We start from the raw sequence: 23407 nt of genomic DNA, 5'->3' as shown, positions 1-23407 counted from the left end.
ACTGATCAAGTGAAAAAGCTAGTTTATTTAAAAATTAAGATGGTACAGAATTTATCAAGTTTTGACAGTCAATCTATTCACTCAGGTGCCTCAGCCGAGCTCTTTAATGTCCAATGTACCCATGCTTTGGGCTCTTAAATCCTCACTTGCTCTTTTCTGTCAGATTCATCTGGAGAACTGGGTGTTGGGAGTTCATCAAAAGCAATGTGTGCCCCTTCCCTTGTTTGCCCAAAGCACGCTGCTATCACGTCTACTGCAAGACTAGCAGTTGCATTCACCTCCCCTTGAGAAGCACCAAGCAGTGGATTGACTTCTACCATGTCCACAGCTGAAAGCATTCCTGTGAAAATAATTTGCAGCTTTGTTATTATGAAACAGGGAAGAATCCAGGAACACCTATTTCACTCTTTGTAGCAAGTCTGATATTTGAACTTGTGACCTGCTTTACCCGTTTGATGAGTAAAATTGGCTTTCAAGTGAGGGGAGAGGTTGTCATTCTTGGACAAAAATTTGTGATTTTCTTTGGTTCTTTTTCTGCATTGTCACTACCTCACTCATCCATGCTTTTAGCATTCATGGAAACTAAGTCTGATGCTCCAAATGCAATTATGAAAGGAACCCATTTGTTTTTTTCATCTTTGCCCAATCCAGAAATTAGGAGATATAAAATAGTTTTACATACTAATTTTTGCTATCTCATTTTTAATTTCATTGTGGTCTGTTTTTTTTCTTCTTCTTCCTATCCTAACTTCTATTGCAAAGAATTCTTTGTTTAAATAAATTAAATGAAGTCTCTCCATGGCATAAGGAGGAAGTCCTCATATATTATGTCAGCTGTAGCAGACATAGTGAAAGCTTGATTTGCTAGCACTAGAATGGAACTCCAGAGTGTTTAAGATTGGATGCAGACAGTGCCCCTCTTTTCATCTGGCTTCATGCATTTAGAAAAAGAGGACAGTACAATCAGGTTACTTTTAGCATGAATTGTTAATATAACTGTATTTCACCTAGTTTTGGTAAAGTGGAAGGTGTAAACGGTTAAGCTGCTTCCAACACCTAGGTACTGCCCAGTCATCGCACTTTTTTTTCCCTCTCCTTATTGAAGGTTGAATTGACTTTTCAGACACTTAGCTTATTCATCTTATTTTCTAGTTATACAGGAAAAACATAACAGATGTGGGCTCTGTGTATCTTCCCCTGTCATGGCTTAGGGCAGTACTGCTGGTCAACTCCTACCTGTGCTGTATATTTCCTCTGTGATGTACATGCCTTCTCTGTAAGTTAGTCCACCTAGAACAGGAGTCCCAGTTGCTGGAGCCAGTGAGGGATCAAAAGCATCAATGTCAAAACTGAGGTGAATTGGTCTCTGCCTCCTGGAGAGTAAAAGAAAAAAAATAGGAAAAGAAAACTGAAAACTTTTTTCTACATGCATTTTTACCATCCGGGTTGATCAGCATAGTAGTATCACATTCCATGTTACTAAGTGCCCCCCTCAAGTCCTACACAATGTTTTGTTTGCATTTGGAAATGATTTAAAGAAATTGCTTGGAGACACTGAAATATTTCTTAGCCCAGAACTTTTTCTATGCTGAGAAAGAAGTTTTCTTTCTAGTTTCACTGAGCATCTGCTCAGACCTGACTTCTCTGGAGAGAAGTACTTTAGTTCTGACCATCTTACCTGAGGCTTGTCTCCCTAGTTGGAACAATGTAGAAAAGTATACACTATAATCTAGCCACATCCCTCCTCTTGTAAGGAAAGCCAGGGTGAAAGACTGAAACACTGATTTGCGTGGCATCTAAGGTGGGGGAAGCACCAAGCTTGAGGGTTTAATAGATAGTTCATCAAGATGAATGGGGCATTCTACATTTTTTTAGGACAGTAGTTGAAGGCTGCCTCCAAAACTCTGCCATGTAAGCCTAGCTGATATAAAAAAAAAAAAAAAAAAAAAGTAAAGGATGAGCTCAAACTTAAAAGGTCACTACTTACTACATGAAGTCTGGCAACCCATGAGAGCTTAATAAAAAGGACAATAGTAGCTCACAGGAGTGACAAGCAAAGTGGAAGACTTTGTACTTCCAAATTACTGCAGATGGATTAGCAACTTCTTTACTTGGTGTAGCTGCAGCTAGGAAAGGTGAGCACAGCTTTAGATACAGCAGTGTGCAGCAACCAAGGTCCTTACAGCACTTTGTTCTATCCTGTGGTAACAGAAGAGGTTACCCTTCCTCTCCCTGTGTCCAAGTCCTTATAGCATGATTTACTGACCTGGTTCAGCAACTTGAACAAGGTTAGCAAAGAGTTTAGTACTGAACAAAGTAAGGGAATAGTTAACAGTGATCTTCAGTAGCAGGACTGAGAATAGCAATTGACATCAGGACAGGATATGTGAGCATAGTCTAAGGAGAAAGCCATCAAATGCTCCTACCTCGTGTACTGATAGCTGAATTCAAGTTACTGTCAGTTCCTATATATCTTTTAAAAGCGATAATGTGCACCCTTGGATTCAGAGTTGATTCAACGCTTTTGTAAAACTGAAGCAAGATACAGGATCCCTTAAGAAATAGGAGAAGTCATCTAAACCAGAGCCACAACTGTAGTGACTAATATCACTTAAAGCTCTTTGCCAACCACTGTGAAATGATTCCATTTCAAGATGTGGAAGTCAAGGACTAAAGTCAGTGCTAAGGCATTGCTGTTTACTGGACGCTTTCACAGTTCCATGAGGATCATCACTCAGCTGCCTTCCATCAGAAATGACCTCCATTTAAACAACTTTCAGAAAAGTAGATACTCGTTATTAACAAGTAGACGGTACAGAGTAGTTTATATCTGTAAGGATTACAGATTTGCTGTGAGGTCACTAATCAGCTTATATTTTATCTTTATGAAACAGCTTCTCTTCATCCATAGTTAGTTACCTGCCCATCAGTTGCTCAAATGTCCTTTCCATAACTTTTTGAATTCCAAGGCGATCGATCTCCCTCATGGAGAAATATTGGATGTCATAGTTCTTCAAAATATAACTATTAAAGAAAATTAAAAAAAAAAACAACACCAAAACGCATTACTGGCCTAAACTTCAATCTAACAACCCTCAGGCACAGCCAGATGTGGGTAGAAACCTGTGATTTCAGAGCTTACAAAACTCCTTTCATTTAAATCAACTTACTATTCAGCAGGCTCCACATCCCTCAAGCCAATGTACACAATATCAGTTGCTGAAAGGCAGGGCTTTAGCCAGGAAAAGCCAGGAAGTTGTGGTACCTGCAAGCAAAGTGTTGGTATTAGATTAGTTTAATGACATCTTTAGCAATAGTTTAGTGACATAATTAACAAACCTGTGTTTAGTACTTACCTCAAAACTTTGTGCTTACTTATAGTATCCTTTCTCTGCCTAAACAGAGAAAAGAGTTCCTTACTTGAGAGTTTGGTTTCCTGATTTAATCCATACATGCCAATGATATGCCATTTTACCTGAGTTAAATGTTAAAGGAGGAAGTTTTTAATTCTGCTACGTTTTCCAGTTTGGGCGCCAGGGGGAGGAGGAATAAAAAGCCCAAATCCACAAATGCTAGGTAATTAGCATCAGTGAGTATATTAGGAAATGATAAGAAACTAGATACCAAGACCTAGATCACTTACACAGTGGATGTATAGGTGATGCTAAGTAACTTATCCAGTGCAAAAGACAGATGCAGAAGGCTATAAACCAAACAGTCTCTAGACTAATTTTCAAGGCACCTGTATCTTTGTAGGTGAAGCACCAAAAGGTCACGCAAACTGCATACAAAAAAGAATTTAAAGACGGATCAGTTTAAAGTAGGAGGGGAAAAAAAAAAGTTGGGCCTACTAGATCAGGCTTCATCCCAATGAAGGTTTTTTTGTATAAATCTAGACAACACGGCTGGGACAGCAAATGAAAGATACTGAGTTCCAATAAGTTCAACTTTGGTAACAAAGTGATTATATTATGCAATTTTGGCCAAATCCTGCAGTCAGTTGCTCAAGAGCAAGGCCCTGGAATGGGACTAAGAACGATCACTTTGTGTGTAGTTGTATAAAGGCAAGCAACAACTCACTGAAAAAGGAAAGTACTTTGCATTTAGTATTGTTGTTTTGGGGTTTTGTTTTGTTCTTTTATATGATAAAGGAATTATTTACAACAGTTGGTTCAGTGCTCTTGAGATTTTTATTTTGAGCTACACACAGACTGGAAAACTATCCAGATTTTTGCTAGCGCTGTTTTTCAACTACCTGAGAATCTTAAGCTATTAAAATGGGTGGGTGGGGGGAATTTACATGCTACCCTTTCTTTCAGGACTACTGTTTTACTGATTTAAGCCAGCTTACTTGGCAGAAAAAAATGCTCACCAAACTAAGGTTCTGTTGCAGACGTGTTTCATTTTGCTCCCTCATGAGATAACACCCCTTTAAAAAAAGGGACGGACACACACACACACACACACATGCCCCCACACTCCCACTCACCCACCCACCCACGTCATCCAGTCAGCCAGGGCCTTCGTACCCTGGCCTCAGATTCATGTAAGGCTCAGCAGCTAAGGGAGCAAAAGAAAGTGCCTTCCTACTCTGCCCTGTCCACAGAAGTACCAGGAAGCCAGTGCTAGGACTCAGCATGGCCAAGAATCCATGCACAGCAGCTTCCCGGGAATAGCTACAGGAAAATCTACTAATTTTATGAATGTTTAAATTTAACACAGGTTTCTCCTCTTCCCCCTCCTGTCCCCACTCTGAGTACTTCTAGAGCCAACAAAACTGTCAAACAGCAAGAAGGCTTTTCTTCCCTCTTACACTTCTCAATTATATTCTAGTTAAAACGTATTTTAGTTTGTTTTTAAAGGCATAAACATCCATAGCTGTGTTTAATTGCATTGGGACTAAATAAACATCTATAGTAATTAAAGTATTTCTTATTCGGGGGCAATGACCTGCAACTTTTGTGCAGTCATGAAATCAGATAGATATAAATGGAGTTAAATAATGCAGTCAAAATGAAGCTCTGCCTGCAAAATCCAACACCTTACTTGTAAGCTAAGCACATTTTGTGTAATATCAAACAATGATTTCGTACATTTAGTACTGCCATTTTTAATTATACTTTTCCTCTTTGAGAGGATGGAATGCGTTAACGCATCCTTTGGTAGGCTCCATTGTCACTTGTTGCAGTAGAAAAGGTGGTGCTGACAGTAAAACCCAACAGGCCTCTGAAAAACAACTCAAAAAAAAAAATCTACAAGCGTTTTCATGGTAAGTTATTAATAGTAGTTTATGAGTTTAGTTTGTAAATGGCTCCAGGAGCCCTGACACCAATGCTCTGAGAAATGCCATTCAGAGGATGTGTGTTCATAAATATTTTCTGTCAAAACAATAAAATTGATTAGAAAATCAGTCCTTTTTTAAAACTATGAAGTGCCACCATGCTGCTAGGAGTATCAGGCATTGCTGGGCAAACAAGTAGTAATTGACAACAAGCTGGAAACAGACTGCACAATCAACAACAAGTTTTGTTCTACAGCAGCCTGGCCAAACCCTTTATTTTATTTCATAGTTAGATTCACTGTTTTTATACTTCATGGTCTCTGCTACATGGGAACCTTTAATTCAGTAGAGCACTGACCGGGCTCATTAGCCCTGGATACACAAAGGATTCTGAAAACCCATGAGATAACAAATAAACTGTGGGACTCAAAGCAGCCCTGTTGCTCCCACCACCCCCCGCCCTTCAGTCACACAAATTTAATTTAAGCAGTCACTGCCATACCACTTCCCCCCGATGTTATGCCATTTTGTGGGGGTCATACAGTGAAGTAGGTCAAGGAACTGATCTGTTTTAAACAATAACCTAGCAAAAACAGTGATCCTGATCCAGTTCTTATACAATCCCACAGGAAGTTAAGAGCAGCTAAACTGAGTTGTTGCAGAGTCCAGAACAGTTTAGAAGGGCTGTGCTAACAAAAGAGGCATATGTTAAATTACTACCTCAATCACATGTTCTTTTGACAGAGAATGAAGAACAAGGATTTTAGTGCTACTGAAAGAACAGGACCAGTTAGGAGAGATGGGCAGTGATTCAGGAAGATAAAAATGTCATCATACAGGTTGTTTTGCCCTTTTTCATTTCCTCAGAGGAGCCTCTCTGTCTCTAGCTCTCAAAAAATGGTCTGCAAAGTGAGTCAGGTGTTAGCTAGCCTGGCTGAGAATATTAGAATATTAGGTTGATGAACAAATCTTGTGACCCAGAGAGAGTTTGGGAAGAATTACAGGATTCCTCCCTGAGAAGCACGCAAGATTTGTCATTTTGGGAAGGGGGAAGGAACACTCCAAAACATTAGTGGCCTCTCGATCCCCAAGGGCAAATGAAAGCAAGGGAGGAGATACTAGGCCTATCTCAAAAATCTCTTTTGTCCTCTCCCAGTGCTATGTTGTGTCTCCCAGATAGAAGCTGTAGACCATAACCTCCTTTAGAGGCAAACCGCAATTGGGTTAGTTTGCATATCCTTTTGAGAAGGACAATTATGCTTAGCAGAGCGTAGGACTAGAGTAGCCTTCTTGCTGATGGGAGACTGATAGGATTCAAAAGGAATCCTGAAACTGCTTTCAAAATAGTCAGGAAAGAAAGGCAGCATCTTTTGTCTAGATAAAAAAACATAATTGCTCTCCTGAACAAGACAGAGAGAGAGAGAGAGAGACAGACAGACAGACAGACAGACAGAGACAGCATTACCTTCAGGTGGGCCTGCGACATCTCATAACCCAGCACAGTATGTGACTAGCCCTTCCTCTGAGGTTAGCCTGATCTTACTTTTCCTTCAAGGCTGCTGCTGGCAGACCAGAAATCAACAACTTAAGAGATTAAATACTTTTGTCCTAATGAAGAGGAAAGCAGCATCTTCCTTTCTCCTGCTTCCCCAGCTATCAAAGAACTTGGCTTATTTCTATTCTCACCCAAAATGTTGACCTCAAGCGAGCTGTAACTCGCAACATTTTTGATTTCTCCACCACCACGATCCCCTCTCTACAGAAGTGGGTTTAGTGGCCAAGTATGAATCACCCTCTTTAACTCATGGGGAAGAAATGAGGAATACTTTTCTATTAACCTGCTTTTGGCCGGGGGACATTTTAGGAAGTGCCATTCATTTTGCATTACTTGGGGAATTCTAGCATGTTTTCAGAGACCGTACAAGAATTATTTGAAAGCGGAAGCTATTTAAAAGCACCAAGCCACTCTATTCAGAAATTCACTCCGTGAATTTGCAGAGGAACCAGAGGAGATTTACCCAATGACACCAGTCTTGCTATGCCAGATAGGTACTAATGCAATAGTATCCTCAACAGCCCTGAAGATGTTAGACATTGTTGATCTTACTTGGAAGAGGCATATCTCCATCAACGTGATACCCCCCATGATTCATCTAACAGTAGAAAATTCCAAAGGGAAATGACATAGGCCTTACACCTACCTATTATTTAACATCGTGACAGTAGCAAAAACTGGCCACACATTCCATGTGCCCTGGTAAGCAGTACTTTTTGATAATTTGACTCCTTTCTAAGGCAGAGTCTGTTTCTTTACAAGCACTCTGTAAGCAGGTATAGCAGTTCTGATTTGTAATATTTGGCAGGAAGGCCAGCACTAGAGCAGCCAGTCAGGTGAGCTGACGTAAGACCAGCAGCCCCTGTCATGCCCCAAGGTTGTCAAAACACATAGTGCCAAACTAAGCAGAAGAGGCGTGCAGGAACCAGCTGCCGCTAGAGGTGAGCTCTGCACAGCTCTCACAGGCTCAGCTCAGGGGAAGTTCCCTTTTTGGCTCAGTTGGTAGAATTGCTGCCATTGCACAGCTTCGGCACATTAACTATACTCATTATGCAGGAATGGCACCATGGCACCAGGAATGGCAGCTGCTGCATAGAGCTTTTGTTGACCCCTTGATTCCTGTACAATGCAGGAGAATGCTAGCAAGAACAAAAGCTTTTTCTTGTTCTATAAGTGTGTGCATGTACACACACACACACAGTATGTGTGTGTATGTATGTGTGTGTATATATATACACACACAAATAATGTTACTTGTACTCGGATAAAACAGTAAGTCTGCCTTTGCAGCAGATAAGACAGCACCTCACACAAGAAAGGAAGTAAAATGTCCTGAGGATTTCAATGTAGGCTAACTGTACAGCAGGATACTTACTTTATCTTGGAGCTCTCGCAAGAGAAATGAAACCGGTTGTCCATGGAGGTTTCCAGACTGAGTTGTAAGAGGGGTGTTGATATCAGCATGAGCATCTACCCAGATCACACCAAGGTGCGGGCACTGCCGTGCATGGCCACTGACAGAACCAACCGCCAAGCTGGAAGTACAGTAGCAAAGTCTTCAGTCAACTGTGCAAAATATTTCACATTCAGAACAGCTACAGGAACAATGGGGAGTCCCTGGAACTACAGTCACCAGCACTGTCATATTTAAAATACATCAGACATCGGTGACAATGATCTTAGGGGGCACCTCATACAAACTACAAATAACTGTACAGGATGGTACTAGTACTGAGAGATGGGAAGGAGCCCGTCTCTCTCCGTTGTCAGCCTTTCCACACTCTTAATTTTCACCTTTTCTAGTGCCAAATGATCTCAGAAAATCCAATATGCTCATTCATCAGTTGCCTTATTCACCTGTTTTTTATTCCACTTATGTTACCTCCCACAACTTACATACCCCACCACCTTCATCCTGTTCTCAGGCCAAAGGTTAGTGAGAAAGAAAAGTAAGGCAGAATCATGCATTTTAAGATCTCTTATAAAACAGCCTGGGTGCAGGCATTACAAACCTATCCTAAGAGTTCAAGTTGCAAGAGTTAAGGTGCACAAAGAGACAAATCACTAAACATTTAGCAGTAAAGAAACTGTAACAGTTCCTGAAGGGATCTAATCACACAAACTTCCCCAAAGAGGAAAGCCTCATTTGTTTCTATGTCTGCAGATGACACCAATTGTTTCTAGCTCAGCTCACCTGTGATCACCTCCTATAGTCACACAGCTATGTCCAGCAGCTACAGCTCTGCTCACAGCATCAGCCACCACCTGACCGGCTAAGCCCACTGATCGTGGGTATAAAACCAGGTTGTTGTACAGTTCATCATTGGGAACTTGAGTGAAATTCAAATCTCCAAAGTCATACACTCGGCATCCTGGATACACAACAGCAAAAGAAGAAAGTGGAGTTACTAAACAAGTGCCCAAAGAAGCATTCAAAATACATTCCCCTCAAAAAAATGCAACAACAGGAAGGAAACTAATTCATGTGACATTTGCATGCCCTTGCAAATAACCATCTCTCAACATTACAAATTAGAGAGCTTAAGAAGATAATATTCTCACCTGAATTTAGCAATGAGATATGCCAATCACTAAAAGTCACTTGGAAAAACAGTCTTCTTTTATTTCTTGGCAATTTTCACACTGAAAAATTACAGTTGGTATTGCTTCTTCCTTCCCAATTAGCCAAAATGTATATGCCCTTAAATGAGTTCAGTTGCCCAAATATTCCCAGGGCCATGTTTCATCAAATTACTGGAGTTCTAACAGTTATTTTCCACTTTCAAACCCCCACCAGAATCCAGGCACAAAGTGTCAAATTACCACTGAAGTAGCTTGTCCTACAGTGCTTCCAAAGCAACTCCATAAAAGATATACTAGTTGTCTTGTAGGAGAAGCTGCCCATTTTCCCAATGCAAGATGCTCTGGAAGAATATCTTAATTCTGTAGCCTTGCTTCCAACCAGCTTTGAGATCCTGCCATTGCCAGTTACAATTAGTTCGTTGTTGAAACATGACAACGTTCTAAGACCCAGCCTTCCGAAAATGTATTTCTATCTACTTATCCTGAAGAAGAGTCACTTACAGGTAGGAAACAAGGGAACTTTTTGTTCCCCCCCCCCACCTTAAAAAAAAGGGAGAGGGAGAGAATAGTTTATTAATTGGCTGCATTTGTAGTTTGGTTCTTTCACACACATTACAGGGCTTATCCTTTGAAGTTCTGCTGTTTGGTACTGTGCCTTCACAATAGTCTTCCAGATAGACAGCAAAATTGCTAACAGCATTTTGCAGGCCGGAGCCTCTCAGCTTCAGATAGGCCTACTGCTGCAGGCACTGACAAGGATGGTAGAGGACCCAAGACATTTACAGCTACACCAATAGTGGCTAGTATTCAGGGCAGCCTTGACTTATTAAGCCACGTCTGCTCAATTTCTTCCTCAGAAACACTACAGTCTATTCTCAGTTGAAACACCAGAAGGCTGTGCTGCCATTCAGAGGGACCTGGGCAGGCTGGAGAGCTGGGCAGAGAGGAATCTCCTGAAGTTCAACAAAGGCAAGTGCAGGGTCCTGCACCTAGGGAGGAAGAACCCCATGCCCCAGTACAGGCTGGGGGCTGACCTGCTGGAAAGCAGCTCTGCCGAGAAGGACCTGGGAGTTCTGGTGGACAACAAGTTGAGCATGAGCCAGCAGTGTGCCCTGGTGGCCAAGAAGGCCAGTGGTATCCTCGGGTGCTTGAGAAAGAGTGTTGCCAGCAGGTCGAGGGAGGTGATCCTGCCCCTCTACTCAGCCCTGGTGAGGCCACATCTGGAGTTGTGTGTCCAGTTCTGGGCTCCCCCCTAGTACAAGAGAGACATGGCACTACTGGAGCGAGTCCAGCAGAGGGCTACAAAGAGGGTGAGGGGCCTGGAGCATCTCTCCTGTGAAGAAAGGCTGCGAGAGCTGGGCCTGTTCAGTCTGGAGAAAAGACGACTGAGGGGGGAATCTGATCCATGTGTATAAGTATCTGAAAGGGGGAGTGTCAAGAGGATGAGGCCAGTCTCTTCTCCGTGGTGCCCAGCGACAGGACAAGAGGCAACAGGCAGAAACTGAAACACAGGCAGTTCCATCTGAACCTGAGAAAAAACTTCTTTCCTGTGAGGGTGACAGAGCACTGGCACAGGTTGCCCAGAGAGGTAGTGGAGTCTCCTTCGCTGGAGATATTCAAAACCTGTCTGGACGCGATCCTGTGCAATGTGCTCTAGAGGACCCCGCTTGAGCAGGGGGGTTGGACTAGATGATCTCCAGAGGTCCCTTCCAACCTTGACCATTCTGTGAAAGCATCCAGGCTAGAGGTTGACATTTTGCATTTAGTCATTTTATGCATAACAGGGAATTTTGAAAAATTAAGGCAAAGCAAATGAACACAAGGAAACATCCCATTTGGCACTCTCTGATGCCTGCTTAATTTCTGTTAAGCCCTTAGTCTAATGTCTAAGAAACAGACTCTGGGAATTTGCTTGATGGAAATAAGATAAGCTCACATTTTTCTCAGTGCTATTTTAAATTCAAAGGAATTTTGACTGGTGAACATAATGAAGGAAAAAGGTTGAGCTGCTTGTGAGAATTAGGCTGCTGGGAAAATGGGCAAACGTGTTTTACAGCAGGGGCACAAGCGGACATATGTCAGGGTATTTGCTAGGAGAGGACATGGTAGCTGAGCACAGCTACTTGACAAAGGATTAAATAAATCTGATGTCAGCTATTCTGCAAGAAAGTGCATTGTCTAGAGAGTTAAAGCAGTAAGCTGGATGAAGACCTACCACTTCACGTTTTCAAATGACAACACAGGCATACAGTTCATTTCTCCCTCAACCAGTATCTGGAGTTCTGAGCCCCATTCAGTGAGAGCTGAGTGTGTTATCTGATATTCAGGGCAAGCACTACATTTTCCTCAATTTTATTCTGTTGTGCAGCTTCAGAAAACAGTTGCAAGTTTGAGATACATTCAATAAATGGCAAAGGTCTCCAATTTCTTATTTGTATGTGCCTGAAAAACTACTACTCACACACTGCATACTGGTACTCCTATTTCAGTATTATTTAAAGGGTTGCTGAAAGAAGGTGAACGTGGCTCAAAAACAAGTATTGGATATAAGACTTCAAGACAGTAAGGCATTGAGTCAGTCAATAGGTATCAAGAGCTTTGGAGGAAGCTCTACAGGTCAATAAAATTTTCCACACTCCTTTGATCTAATACCTCTGGCATCTGTGGGAGCAAATCTGCAGTTGGGCAGGTGTGTACAAGTGACTTAAACATGATTGGACAGCACATCATACACTACAATGGAGGAAAGGGCTGCCACTTTTTTGTTTCTCTCTTACAGGACATACAAGCACATCAGTTTTCCACCCATTCTAGGGTGAAAAATAATTAAAGAAAATTATACCAAAAGTTCCATCTTTAGATCAGTGTAAAACAAAGAGCCAACCACCCCATCTTTCACAGCACTTTAAGGAAAATTGCATAATGTATTTAGCTGATGTCGGCTGGATACCTGGTAGTGACATACATAACTCGTTCTTTTAAGATTCTTCAGGTTATCCTAAAAGCAGGCCAAACATGGCAGATTCTAAGAAAAGCGTGTGTGGAGGAGTATTGCTTGTGTTGAAGATATTCTTTTTCCTTCTTTACCCTGCCCCCTTTCCAACTCCCATCTATAAGACAGAAAGAATTGGTACCGTTTCCAAGTAAAAAAGCCATGCATTTCTTATGATCACTATAGGGTTCATACAGGGGAGATATGACAGAGATGGACACACACTTCTGGATGGATCCTGTCCACCTTTTGGATAAATGGTACTCCTGCATCTCCTAGATTAAGATGCCTCTCTCTAGTTATTTTTATAAAAAGCCTAATCTGTTAAAGTCAGTAGATGCCTTCAGCTTTTGTAACCATCTTCAAAAGTTGGTTTTCTGTTGTTCAGCTAGAGTACCTAACCCTTGTAGCAGCTCCTTTTCTCAGTTTTGTGCTTCCCTCTTATTTAGGCTTACTGTTTTTATGTAGTTGCAGAGGATTGCTCAAATTTCTGTGGGTGACTTGGATGTTTTCAGCAGTCTTTGCCATAGTTATCTGCTTAACTATAAGCCATCAGTCACAGAAGCAACAACTAATCCAATCCTAAAACCTTAAAAATATCTTCTACTTTTAACTCTAGGCATATTTAAAAAAAAAGTGACCCCCAGGGCAAAAGAAAAGCTTAGTGAATAGATAGCACAAAGTTATTCACAATACATAGATAAACCATGGGTCCTGATTAAGAGGTGTGTATGCATGTACACACATATTTATTAGGAGTGATCAGATATTAAAGAGATGAAACCAGCATGCATGTCTTAGTGCTTACTGACCAGCAAAGTGAAAGAATTTATGTCAAATTCACAGGGTTTTTAGTCGTTTCTTAGCTTCTCTTTAGAATCTCAGATATTAGTCCATGTAATCTGCCTCCTTGCATGTAGTTTTTTGTTTTAAGGAAATCCTACAATTAAATCTTTCTCCTCAGCTACATTTTGCAGCAATTGCTAGATGGCTAGGTACACTGTACTGCACTGTAAACTGATGTCCCTAGCACTTATTTAGCCATTAGTGAAAGATTTATAATCAACTACCCCAAACATAAACACTTACTTTCTTTGTTTTTTGGGGTACTTTTAAGATGCTAATAGCTATAATTATAAACAAACATTTTTAAGTTAGCATAGGAAGTTAAAAAGAACATCATATATGGGCCTTTTTGCATACAATAGATCCAAGTTCTCAGAACTGAAAGATGATGTAGATAGATAAACAGAAAAGCCAACTTCCTCATATAAATTGCAGCACAGCATCCACACTATTTGTTAGTGAAGCAGGTTAGGACTAGTCAGGAACAGCAGGGTACCTTCCTCAGTGATCAGACATTTGTTCTACCAGGCTGAGCCTTGCGTTTAGGCTATAAGAAGAAATTCACCAGAAAGCTGGGCTGCAGCCATCAAATTCATCATATTTGTGACCTAACCAGCAGCAGCAGTTGTACTGAATTAAACCATTTTCTTTTCCCATCCTCTCCAGCTGTTTAGAATTGCCCTGCAAGCATTTTTCTTTCCATCAATCAGTTGTATTCCTCTCTGTGAAAGCCACATAAGAAAGTGACATTGAGTAGAGTGGATGGGAACTCTAACTGCCCAGGCTTTCTTTTTCTTTCTAAAAGTCTCAGAAACAGCTTCATAAATCTTGCCTCCTCTCTACCAGTCTCTTCCTCCACCTTTTTATAGAATTCAGGAAAACATAATACTCACCACACCTCCATGCTCATTTTATGGCAAAAAGCACTATCAAATTTGTTTGCTAAAAAAAAAAAGAAGGGGTGGGGGGGAAGAAAACAAGCAGTCAAAAGAACTTCAGCCATTCAACCAAGCTGAAATATTTTCAAGCTCAGATTCTTTTTGATTTAGGCTTTGTTTTTAATATGAAACATTACTAACTTGGCCAACTTCTTTTGACCAGACAGATAGGGAAAGGGCATGTAAGCATTCAACCAGCAGACCAAGGGATGGAGGCCAGTCACTTGGACCGGATGGGGATGGAGAATAACCCATACAACCACAGTGTAACCTATATCCATTAAAAGAAATTAGCATTTTTAATAATTAGGAGCTTAACTTGTACTTAAAAGTAGCAATACAAAATAAGAACAAAGAAGAAAAGAAAGTTTCCTGCACACTTTTTCAAATAAGCTATTAATGTAGCACTCAGGCTCAATGATGCTTACAACTGGGATACAGGATGCCTTTCAGCAAGCTGTATGACAGTGGTGAAACTCACTTCCTGTCTTCTTAGGAGAAATACAGTTCATTTACTCAGCTTCCACAGTAGGCAACAGTCACTATAGGGAGTCATTTCCCTACACAGATTTAGAGAAAATTTTCTTCTGTAAAAGCAACTGGCTCAAAAGCTCTGGGGGCACTTAACTGGAAAAACGTCTGGGTAGCAGCAAGGAAAGCCTACCCATCCTACTCTACTAGAATGTTGCACAAGAGCCAGAAGCAGCAATTTGCTAGAAGGAGATGCAGCTTTCAAAATCCAGGCTGTCTGCTAACACTGCCCAATGGCATGCTACTGGAATATGGTTACAGGTCTCCCAAGAGGCAGACAGGAGTTGAAACAAAAGCGTATGGAACATCAGAGAGAAATGATCTCCTGACCCTCCGTGTTTACATTGGACATTTGTGACCCAGATAAACTACTAAAGCAGTAGAAAATTTTCCTGCTTTAATGGGAAAATTAAATCTTTCCTTTTGGTGGTTTCCAAATCCTGCTGAACTACTTGACAGGGAATTTGGAAATCCCTCTGTTACTACATCTCATTTTACACTATGCATTATATAACACAACTTATACAAAAACATCACTCCTGCTTATTCAATGCAATTGTTTCCTCAGATTACAGCCTGCTTAGCAAATCACCACAGATACAGAAAGACTTTTCAGGAAGCAATGAGTAATATGAACAATCTTGATAGACAAACTTGGCATTCTCCTTTCTGTGAAAAAGACAAAGGACTGTGAGCTGTTGCCATCTCCCTTTTTCAGTGGGCTCACACCAATAAGTTTATGGGCTGGTGCTGGCTTCGCTTTTTAATCCTTTCTCAGAGACACTGGCAAAAGGTTGCACCACAGCAAACAAAGGAACCATTCATTATGGCCAGTGCATACTGAAGCCTATTTTAAAAACAGTTTCAATCCCCCAGATCTACCAGGAGAGGGAAAAAAGTGAAAAGGAAAGAAAAGGTGAAAACAAATATACAAACAAGGGCATACTCTGTTCTGCATGGATATGAGACTAGGCCAGCAAGGTTCCCAGTATGGGAGACAGACTTCAACAGCCTAGTGTAATCATAACTTTCTTGCTTTGAGAGTTTTTACATCTCAGTAATTCCATCCTGCCTTTCGGCACTGTGAAAGGATTGGTTCAAAATAACACTCCTGTTTCAGTACCTATTTAAAAGGCTTCTGCTCATACAAAAAAAGCAAACAAAACAAAATCCAATTGCTATCCCAAGTCTGTATTCTCAAAATTGCTTTTGCATATACTTAGCCAAGAAATATTTTTCTGACTCCAAATCAAGCAGCCACCTCACTTCACTTTGATAACTATCTGTTATGAAATCCAGTGCGCTTGACCTCAAAAGGTCTCCAAAAACGTCAGTTTCAGGTGTTGGGAAACACTTGCCCTGAGGCTTGCACCAGAACAGGAGATGATGGGGCAGCTGTTGTCATCTGTCCCTCTGCTGACACACTCCAGCACAAGTCCTCTTCATTTACAATTCCAATTCCCTTTAAATAAGCTTGACACGATAACAGCATGTTTCTGACAGCAAGAGTATAAGTAGGAACTTATGGACATATCAAGTCATACCTGAAGAGCTCCTCAACAAGCACTTCATGCTTTAACTATTGCACAAGTAAATACTTATTACATTAGTTATCCCAGGCAGGATAGGGAGAAAGAGAGAACAGAATATATCAGAGCTTATTCAAGTTCTCTCCCTTCCTCTTACTCCCTGGAAGAAATTAGCTCATTTCTTCATATTAATATGACAGATATGAGCTTTTGGCATTGACTCAGGTACCTTATTCCCAGCTTTTCACAATACAGTTTTATAACCAAAACTTGCATCTTTCATCCTTTGCATTACATTCACATAAGCGCATATCTGCCATAGGTATCTTGGGCTTGTGAGTCCACAACAACATACAGGGTTAATGTTTTGGACCAGAAAACAATGAAGATTCCAAGCACTGTAAAGCAGTTCAATAATCCATTTCATTATCTAAATTTGCCCTCTATCATCTCCCTTTGTGCCCCTCCCCACTAACTCCTCTTCAGAACCACTCATAGCAAGAAATAAAAACAGCATGTGACCTGAACTCTTAATCCAATCCAGAGATGGCTTAATTTATTTGGTGGCAGCAAAAATTCATCTATGTATCAAAACTGATTTTATATTATAAAGTAATCAAGGATGAATAGTATCACTAGTAAAACCAAGAGAAATACAAAACCCCTGAAGAGGTCTGTTCTTTGGCCCATGTAGTTCATCTCTTCTTACTGAAAGGTTGGGAAGAAGTAATAAATTCAGATTTCCAGATCAGTTTTGTTCAAAAACATCCAAAAAGAGAGAAATACCCACTGAACTGATACGATGAGCAATTACAAGTGGAGCATCTTTTGCGCTTTACACCCTAATTTAACTAAGTTTATTTTAAAGCCAATGTCACTGTAAATTTGTGCAATTCAGAAGACGTACTGGATAAGTGTGTGTAGCGGGGGGGGGGGGGGAATCCATTAAATCAGCTGACCCAAAAATGTTTCATTCTGAATTGAAAACAAGCAGATAGTGTCTTCCATCAGTATGGGGAAGGGAGGAAAAATGGAGCTGACCTATTGCAAGGAATGCCCCAGCTCCACATACTGTCACTGTGGATATTTTTCTGATAACTTCTTAAGACTAATACCATATCGAGTCATACCAGATGGTCATTCTTTTTGACAAGTCTACCTCTACTTAAGCCTGTAGCCCACATCTCTCTGCAGGCCACCAACTTACCAAATCAGTCAGAGTCAGATCCAAACTTTGTTAATCTGTTCTAAAACAATCCAAACCTCAACCTGACCAAACTCAGGAACCCAGCATATCCAGCTCTAAATGAACATTTCAATAAATAAACAATGGCCAACACACAAGAACGAAATTCAGGCAGCAATTTTCTACTAGAATTATTCTCATGTTAGAGACAGCAGAGGTGCTCTAAGTCACCTCAAGGGCTGTTGTAATTAACACAACAGCTACCTATTATAAATCTGAGAATGGTGCTTTTCTCCTTCAGGTAAGGAGACTAGAAAACATTACGGTTTTATATTTGATCAGATTCTCTGCTTAATCCGCAGCAAACAGGAGAGGCCCAAGAAATTCCTGCTTTAAAGAACTATATACCTTGTATCTCTTATAGATTAGGCAAAGTTCATCTGCCACTTATCTTCCCTAGTCCTTCCCAGCCACTGAAGTCCAAATGCCTCCACATACCACATCTATTTCTTTTTACCATTAGAACAATACAGAGCCTTGCAAAGCTTCATATCCTGTTCTCCCCCAAGTCCGGGAGCTATGAATTTCTATTTTCATACAACATTCTTACTTCTTTGTCAGGAGGGAGGAGTCCCTTTAAAGTGTTCATATTTTAGTTTCCCTTGGAGTAGTCAGAACCAAAAGTCAAACATCACTATGGTGAATATAAAGTTCCACAAGCTTAGTCAGTTATATTTTAAGTTAGCCTGGCTACAAACAGACTTGCTACACTGTTTTTGGCTTGGGAGTCTGACTTCTCCTACATTAGCTCTCCTCCTGACTGCATCTCAAGCTGCTACCACTTCATAACAGTGTTCTTTCTGCTTCTAACATGGGGATAAAACACAAGTTGGTGGCTCAGATTCATTTCTGACAGTCTAATGCAGACTGGGGATACCATGTGCCTCCTGTCTTCCTCTTCGTATTTCAGCCTGAGTGTAAACAAACTGTTGAGCAGTAATAGTCATCCTAAGCAGTCAAAAAGATATCAATACCATGTGGCTGTAGCTGCTGTTTTTCAACCTTGGCAAGAGGGATTCCCCCCCACTCCCCAAAAACAGGGAGTAGCAGCCCAGGATCCTGCCGTAGGACTATCAAAGAACAGCAATTAAGATGGAGTGAAAGAAATGGAAAACTCCCTCCCAAAGATATCAGCCAGTGAAAGTAAGATGCAAGACAGGGCAAAAGGAAGGAACCAAAGGTTTACTATTCTCTCTCTTTAATGTGGGTGGAACACTAGCAACTTAAGTCATTAAATCAGGTGTATGAACATATGAAAAGCCATATGGTTCCTTGATATTCAAGGTAACAGAGTATATATACTTAAGGTCAAAAAATTAGAATGCAAGGCATGCATCTTAGCATCTAAAACGCTATAGTTTTAGAGGGGACTTTTGACTTGTATGAAATGAAGACGCTCTAGTTAAGTTTGAATCTATTATGGAAAAATAAAACTTTACAATGTCAGGCAAACAGGGGATTCTAATCACCAGAAATCTCTTCTACTTGAAGCAAGTAAGTGCAATTTTATGTAAGAGTTACTGTTAGTACAGAGTTTCCATTTGTAAGAACACTACCTCCTTTTCCCATCTACACTTCCTTAGACTACACAGAATCCACCCTTAATCTTCTGCAAGGAAGCATCACCTCCATAGCTGGCCTTGTGCCCAGTTACAAGCTTGTAATGACAAGGACAAACAGTGCAGTCATGTTTACAGCACTCTCACATCCTGTTGACCTCCCCCTAAACCCCTCAGCTCTCCCCCTTCCTCTCCCCCCTGCCTCCAAAAAACAAACTGCAAACACAAATGCTTCAGAAGTAGTCAATACCTACTGGAGAACAGAGGTCCTTTATCATAGATAAATGTTATTTCTTTCTAAGAAACCTGGTCTCCTGCAGTATTATTTATCTCCTGGAAAAAAAGTAACAGGGTGCTGTGAAAACTATTTATTCTTTTAACATAAGAGATAAATAGAAGATTCAAATTAACAGTAATAAGGAGAACAGTACTGTTCCTGTATTGCCTTCTTCAGTGCAAGAGAAAGAAAACTCATAGCATTAGAAAGATGAAGACAAAGAAGAAAGCAGCTAAACTTCTACTGCCAATTCAGCATACCACAGGAGGCCAAGCAATGGAATTACTACCACACTAATACAGGCAAAGCTATCTTTCCAGGGATAGCTATCCTGCTGGGAAAGACAAATAAATAACCCCTAAACAAAAACAAATTTTGGTTAAGTTTCCATGAACAACAGATGCACGCAACACAAAAGGCTACATGGTAGTTTCTTCCTCCATCTACCACCCAACCCTCAAGCAGATTGTCTTTGCAGGATAAAGAACTCATCTGTGTATGCTGAAGACCATCAGTATTTCAGGATGGGCTCTCATAACATGTTATGAAGAGGTTCAGATGGCAGGTGAATTATAAGAGGGCTGCAGAGATCTAAGGTGCGATTACACCAACATAGATTTGGGGGGGGGGGGGGGGGAAGCAAAGCAACCCTCTGTCTCAGTATGACAGAATGTCAACAGTTGGAACCTGAAACTTGCAGGAGGAAGAAATCCCAGAACCTTTTAAAAAAACATAAAAGGACATCAAGAAAATGTGTGCATTATGATGAATTAGTAAATGGTCCATAAGTAACTAAACAATGAAAGGATTTTTCACCCTCCACCTGTTTTTGAGCTTACCTTGCTTCACTTCTACCCTCACAACCATTTGCTATTGAAATCCACAAGGGGCTTGTATCCTCTTTTCTCGCCTTCCCCAAGTTTCCGTTGAAGTGGTTGCAAATTGGTCCCTTTCAGCTGGTGAACCATAAGGAGACATGTAGGATAAACCTACAAGGCTGCCCAGAACAATAGCTTCTGTTTTAAAGTGGTATTACAATTAAGAAAAAATTTGCTAATGGGTTATTAGGCAATTATCTTTCCTCTGCATGCCCCTAAATCACATTAACACTAATCACACGTAGAGCAGACAGCACAGCTTCTTTTTTTGTGGTCCAACTCTGCAGTCCATCTCCACCACACAGTTCCAAGTAAAACTTCATAAATTAAAGATCCTCCAAGCAAGAATTCACCTTTACAAGTTTTTATCTCTCACGTCCTGTTCCTAATACTGTGATACATCTTTTTTCCAGTTCTCAGCTTTTAGAAGCAATAGATATGAGAAAATGAAACACAAACAAGACCATGGATGTGCTTAAATAACAGCAATGGTAATAGTTAGAAGACCACAGTCTTTCCATCCAGACAGTGCTATTTCCAAATGCTTTCAAAGCAGAACTTCAGAAAAAACCTAGTACACAAACCTGATGTTTTCTCCAGAAAGCTCTGAATTCTGTCATTTGAAGGTATGTGACTATTTTAAGAAGAATTTAAATAGCTCCTATTTACTAGAGTAAAAGAATATGGAAGAACAAAACATGTGATTTGAGAAATTCAGCAATGAGTTCAAGGGTATTACTTGGCTGGATAGACTCAATGCACAAAATGATGTGAACAGCATCATGTTCTTCAAGCGTTTCTTAAATCAGTATGGGAATGGCAGGCATTAAAGCACTCAGTATACCAACACAGAAAATGCATGCACACGCACAACTGTTTCTCAGGAGCTGGAGAACATGGAGGTATGCAGGCTCAGGGACTCAAGCTCTTTGTTCTAGGGGCCCCCACAAGCCTACCAATGGGAACTCTTTCGTGTATTCCACACACACAGGAACGACTGCACAGCACACACAGGCTGGCATACACTAAGGCATCCTTTTCCGATACCGTAGAAAAGAGGCAGGCATTACTTTCCCTTGTGCACTGGTGGCTCGGGGGCATTTTGGGTTTCGTGATCCCAATCGAAGCGCAGAGCGGGGAGCCGCCCCCGGCCAGCCACATCTCACAGCTCGGGGCGAGCGGCTGAGTCACGCTTTGCCTAAACGAGTTACGAAAGGGAAGCCCTGCCAGGGGAGGGAGAAGGGGAACGCAGCCCCCCCCTCCACCCCCGGCGGGCGAAGCCCCCCGACACCGCGCTGTGCCTCACCGAGCCCGGCCAGCCGCTCCACCAGCCCCGCGGCGCGGACAGCAGCGGGGCCGTGATCCACTCCGCGCCGTTTCTGCGAGACAAAGAAAACGGGGAGGGGGGGGGAAGGGGGTGGTGAGCGTTACCGAGCGCTGCCGCGGGCAGACAGCGAGGCCCGCGAAGGGGAGCCGGGGGGCTGCAGGCCCCCACCTCCCCCCTCAGCGGCGCGGCGGGTGCCCCCTCCTGCCCGCCGGCGCCCCTCGGCCGCGATGCCCACCTGCCCCCTGGAGAAGGGAGCCCCCACCAGCGCCACGGAGTGCGCCGGCTTGGGGAGCTGGAGCCCCGCGTCCGCCTGCTTGCGGAGGAGCCGGGCGAAGCCGCTGCGCAGCGACATGACGCAGGAGCCGCTGCACGATCCCGACGGCCGCCGCTGCCGCCGCGCCGCTCCTTTTAACGAGCTCCAGCGCCGCGCCGCAGCGGCGAGCCGGGCCCGCCCGCCCCTCCCCCTCGCACACCCCCGGGCCGCCGGGCCAACGGCAGCGCGCGCGCCCGGAGGTGTGTCCCGCCCCCGCGCGGCCATGCGCGCGACGCCCGCGCCCGCCAAGAGGGCGGGGCGGGGCGGGGCGGGGCGGGGCGGCCAACGGCTGCCCCGCGCACAGGTCCGCCGGGCGCCCGCCCCGCCCCGCCCCGCCCCGCCCCGCCGCGCCGCGCAGCTCCCTGCCCTGCCTCAGCCTGCCGCTGACTAGCGCCGCGCCTGGCACGCTCCCCCGTCGCCGGGGTTTTTCCACTTCCAGCCGCCGCGTTCCCGTGACGACCCTCGCCAGCTGCCGTTAACGGTCAGGGCAGCCGGAGCGCCTCGCGCCGGCGGATCGCCGCCCTGCAGGGCCTCCTCCACGCAGCGCCCCGGGGCGAGCGCCGCACCAGCTCTCTTTCCCCTGCGAAGAGGGCAGGCATGAAACATCGGCCAGGCTTGTGGCAAGGGGCAGCTGCACAGCATACGCCAGCCGTTGCGGACCACCGAGCGCTGGGAGCGGTGTGGGGGAAATGTCCCTTACCTTCTCCTTGTCTCTGAACAGCCACGATCGGCCACTGTGAGAGACCAGATCCTGGGGAGCTGGACCTTGGTGGGACACAGCAGAGCCATTCTTGTAACTTCTCCTGGGGGGCAATCGCATATGAAGATGATGGGTGCACTCCAGTAATATCCAAACACCGTTTCACCCGTTGTTCTCTTACCCCGCTCCCTGAGCGGCCACATGCAGATGGCGAGAGCCATGTCACAGTAACGCTCCTTCCATGTTTTACTGAAGAAGTATCACTGCTTGGGGCTATGATCTTGGTCTGATAACCTTGATAAAGCGTTGAAAAAAAGTCACCTCTTCACCCACCTCAAATTCTTGATCTCTCAGGGTGTCTTGCTCTGAGACAGTTCACAACTTCTGAAAGGTCTCAGATTCCTCCCCTTCACAATGTATCTTAAGGTTAACAAATTCAGTGAATACTGAAAAGCAAGTGAATCACCCCATCTTACCCTTCTGTGGCAAGGCAACACAATTCTTACTCCCAAATGTGCAAATTCAAGAAAAGCTGGCAATGTTGACAAGCCAAGAACAGAGATAGCTGGCAGCAAACCTAGGGTTAAACCAGGACTTATCAATGACCTGAAAATAAAATCTACACACATATCGTTGCTTTTTCCTCTTCCTTTAAAATCTCCAAGTCTTCTCCTCACTTCTGTAGCTAGCTTTGTATTTCTTATTAATGCACTCCTGTCCAGTCCACTCTTCCTTCCCCTCCTGTCACTGGCCTTTTCCCTCCACATTGCTTTTTATCCCTCTGCTCCCTACTCTGACTTTTTTTTTTTCTTCTCTCTCTCCCCATCTCCTGGGCGTTCCTACCAAAGCTCC

At 42.9% G+C, this 23407-nt stretch overlaps 1 protein-coding gene across 2 annotated transcripts; it reads right to left on the bottom strand.

Moving 5' to 3' along the window:
• Window positions 1–5: 5 nt before the first annotated feature.
• Window positions 6–22056, bottom strand: ARG2 (arginase 2). Of its 2 annotated transcripts, XM_068946220.1 has the most exons (8): window positions 21778–22056; window positions 21522–21594; window positions 9031–9208; window positions 8212–8371; window positions 3171–3265; window positions 2920–3024; window positions 1237–1373; window positions 6–340 (listed from the first exon to the last, which is right to left on the bottom strand). In XM_068946220.1, the coding sequence occupies exons 1-8, from the start codon at window positions 21892–21894 to the stop codon at window positions 135–137; spliced, it is 1071 nt and encodes a 356-aa protein (XP_068802321.1). In that variant the 5' UTR covers window positions 21895–22056; the 3' UTR covers window positions 6–134. The 2 variants fall into 2 exon arrangements, with proteins under 2 accessions (XP_068802321.1, XP_009667170.1); XM_009668875.2 differs by lacking the exons at window positions 21522–21594; window positions 21778–22056 and adding an exon at window positions 20177–20329.
• Between the last annotated feature and the right edge of the window lie 1351 nt (window positions 22057–23407).

The sequence above is a fragment of the Struthio camelus genome, chromosome 5 (genome assembly GCF_040807025.1).
Source record: "Struthio camelus isolate bStrCam1 chromosome 5, bStrCam1.hap1, whole genome shotgun sequence".
Taxonomy (NCBI): domain Eukaryota; kingdom Metazoa; phylum Chordata; class Aves; order Struthioniformes; family Struthionidae; genus Struthio; species Struthio camelus.
Note: the sequence above shows the minus strand (reverse complement) of the source record. Positions and strands in the feature narration are given on the sequence as shown.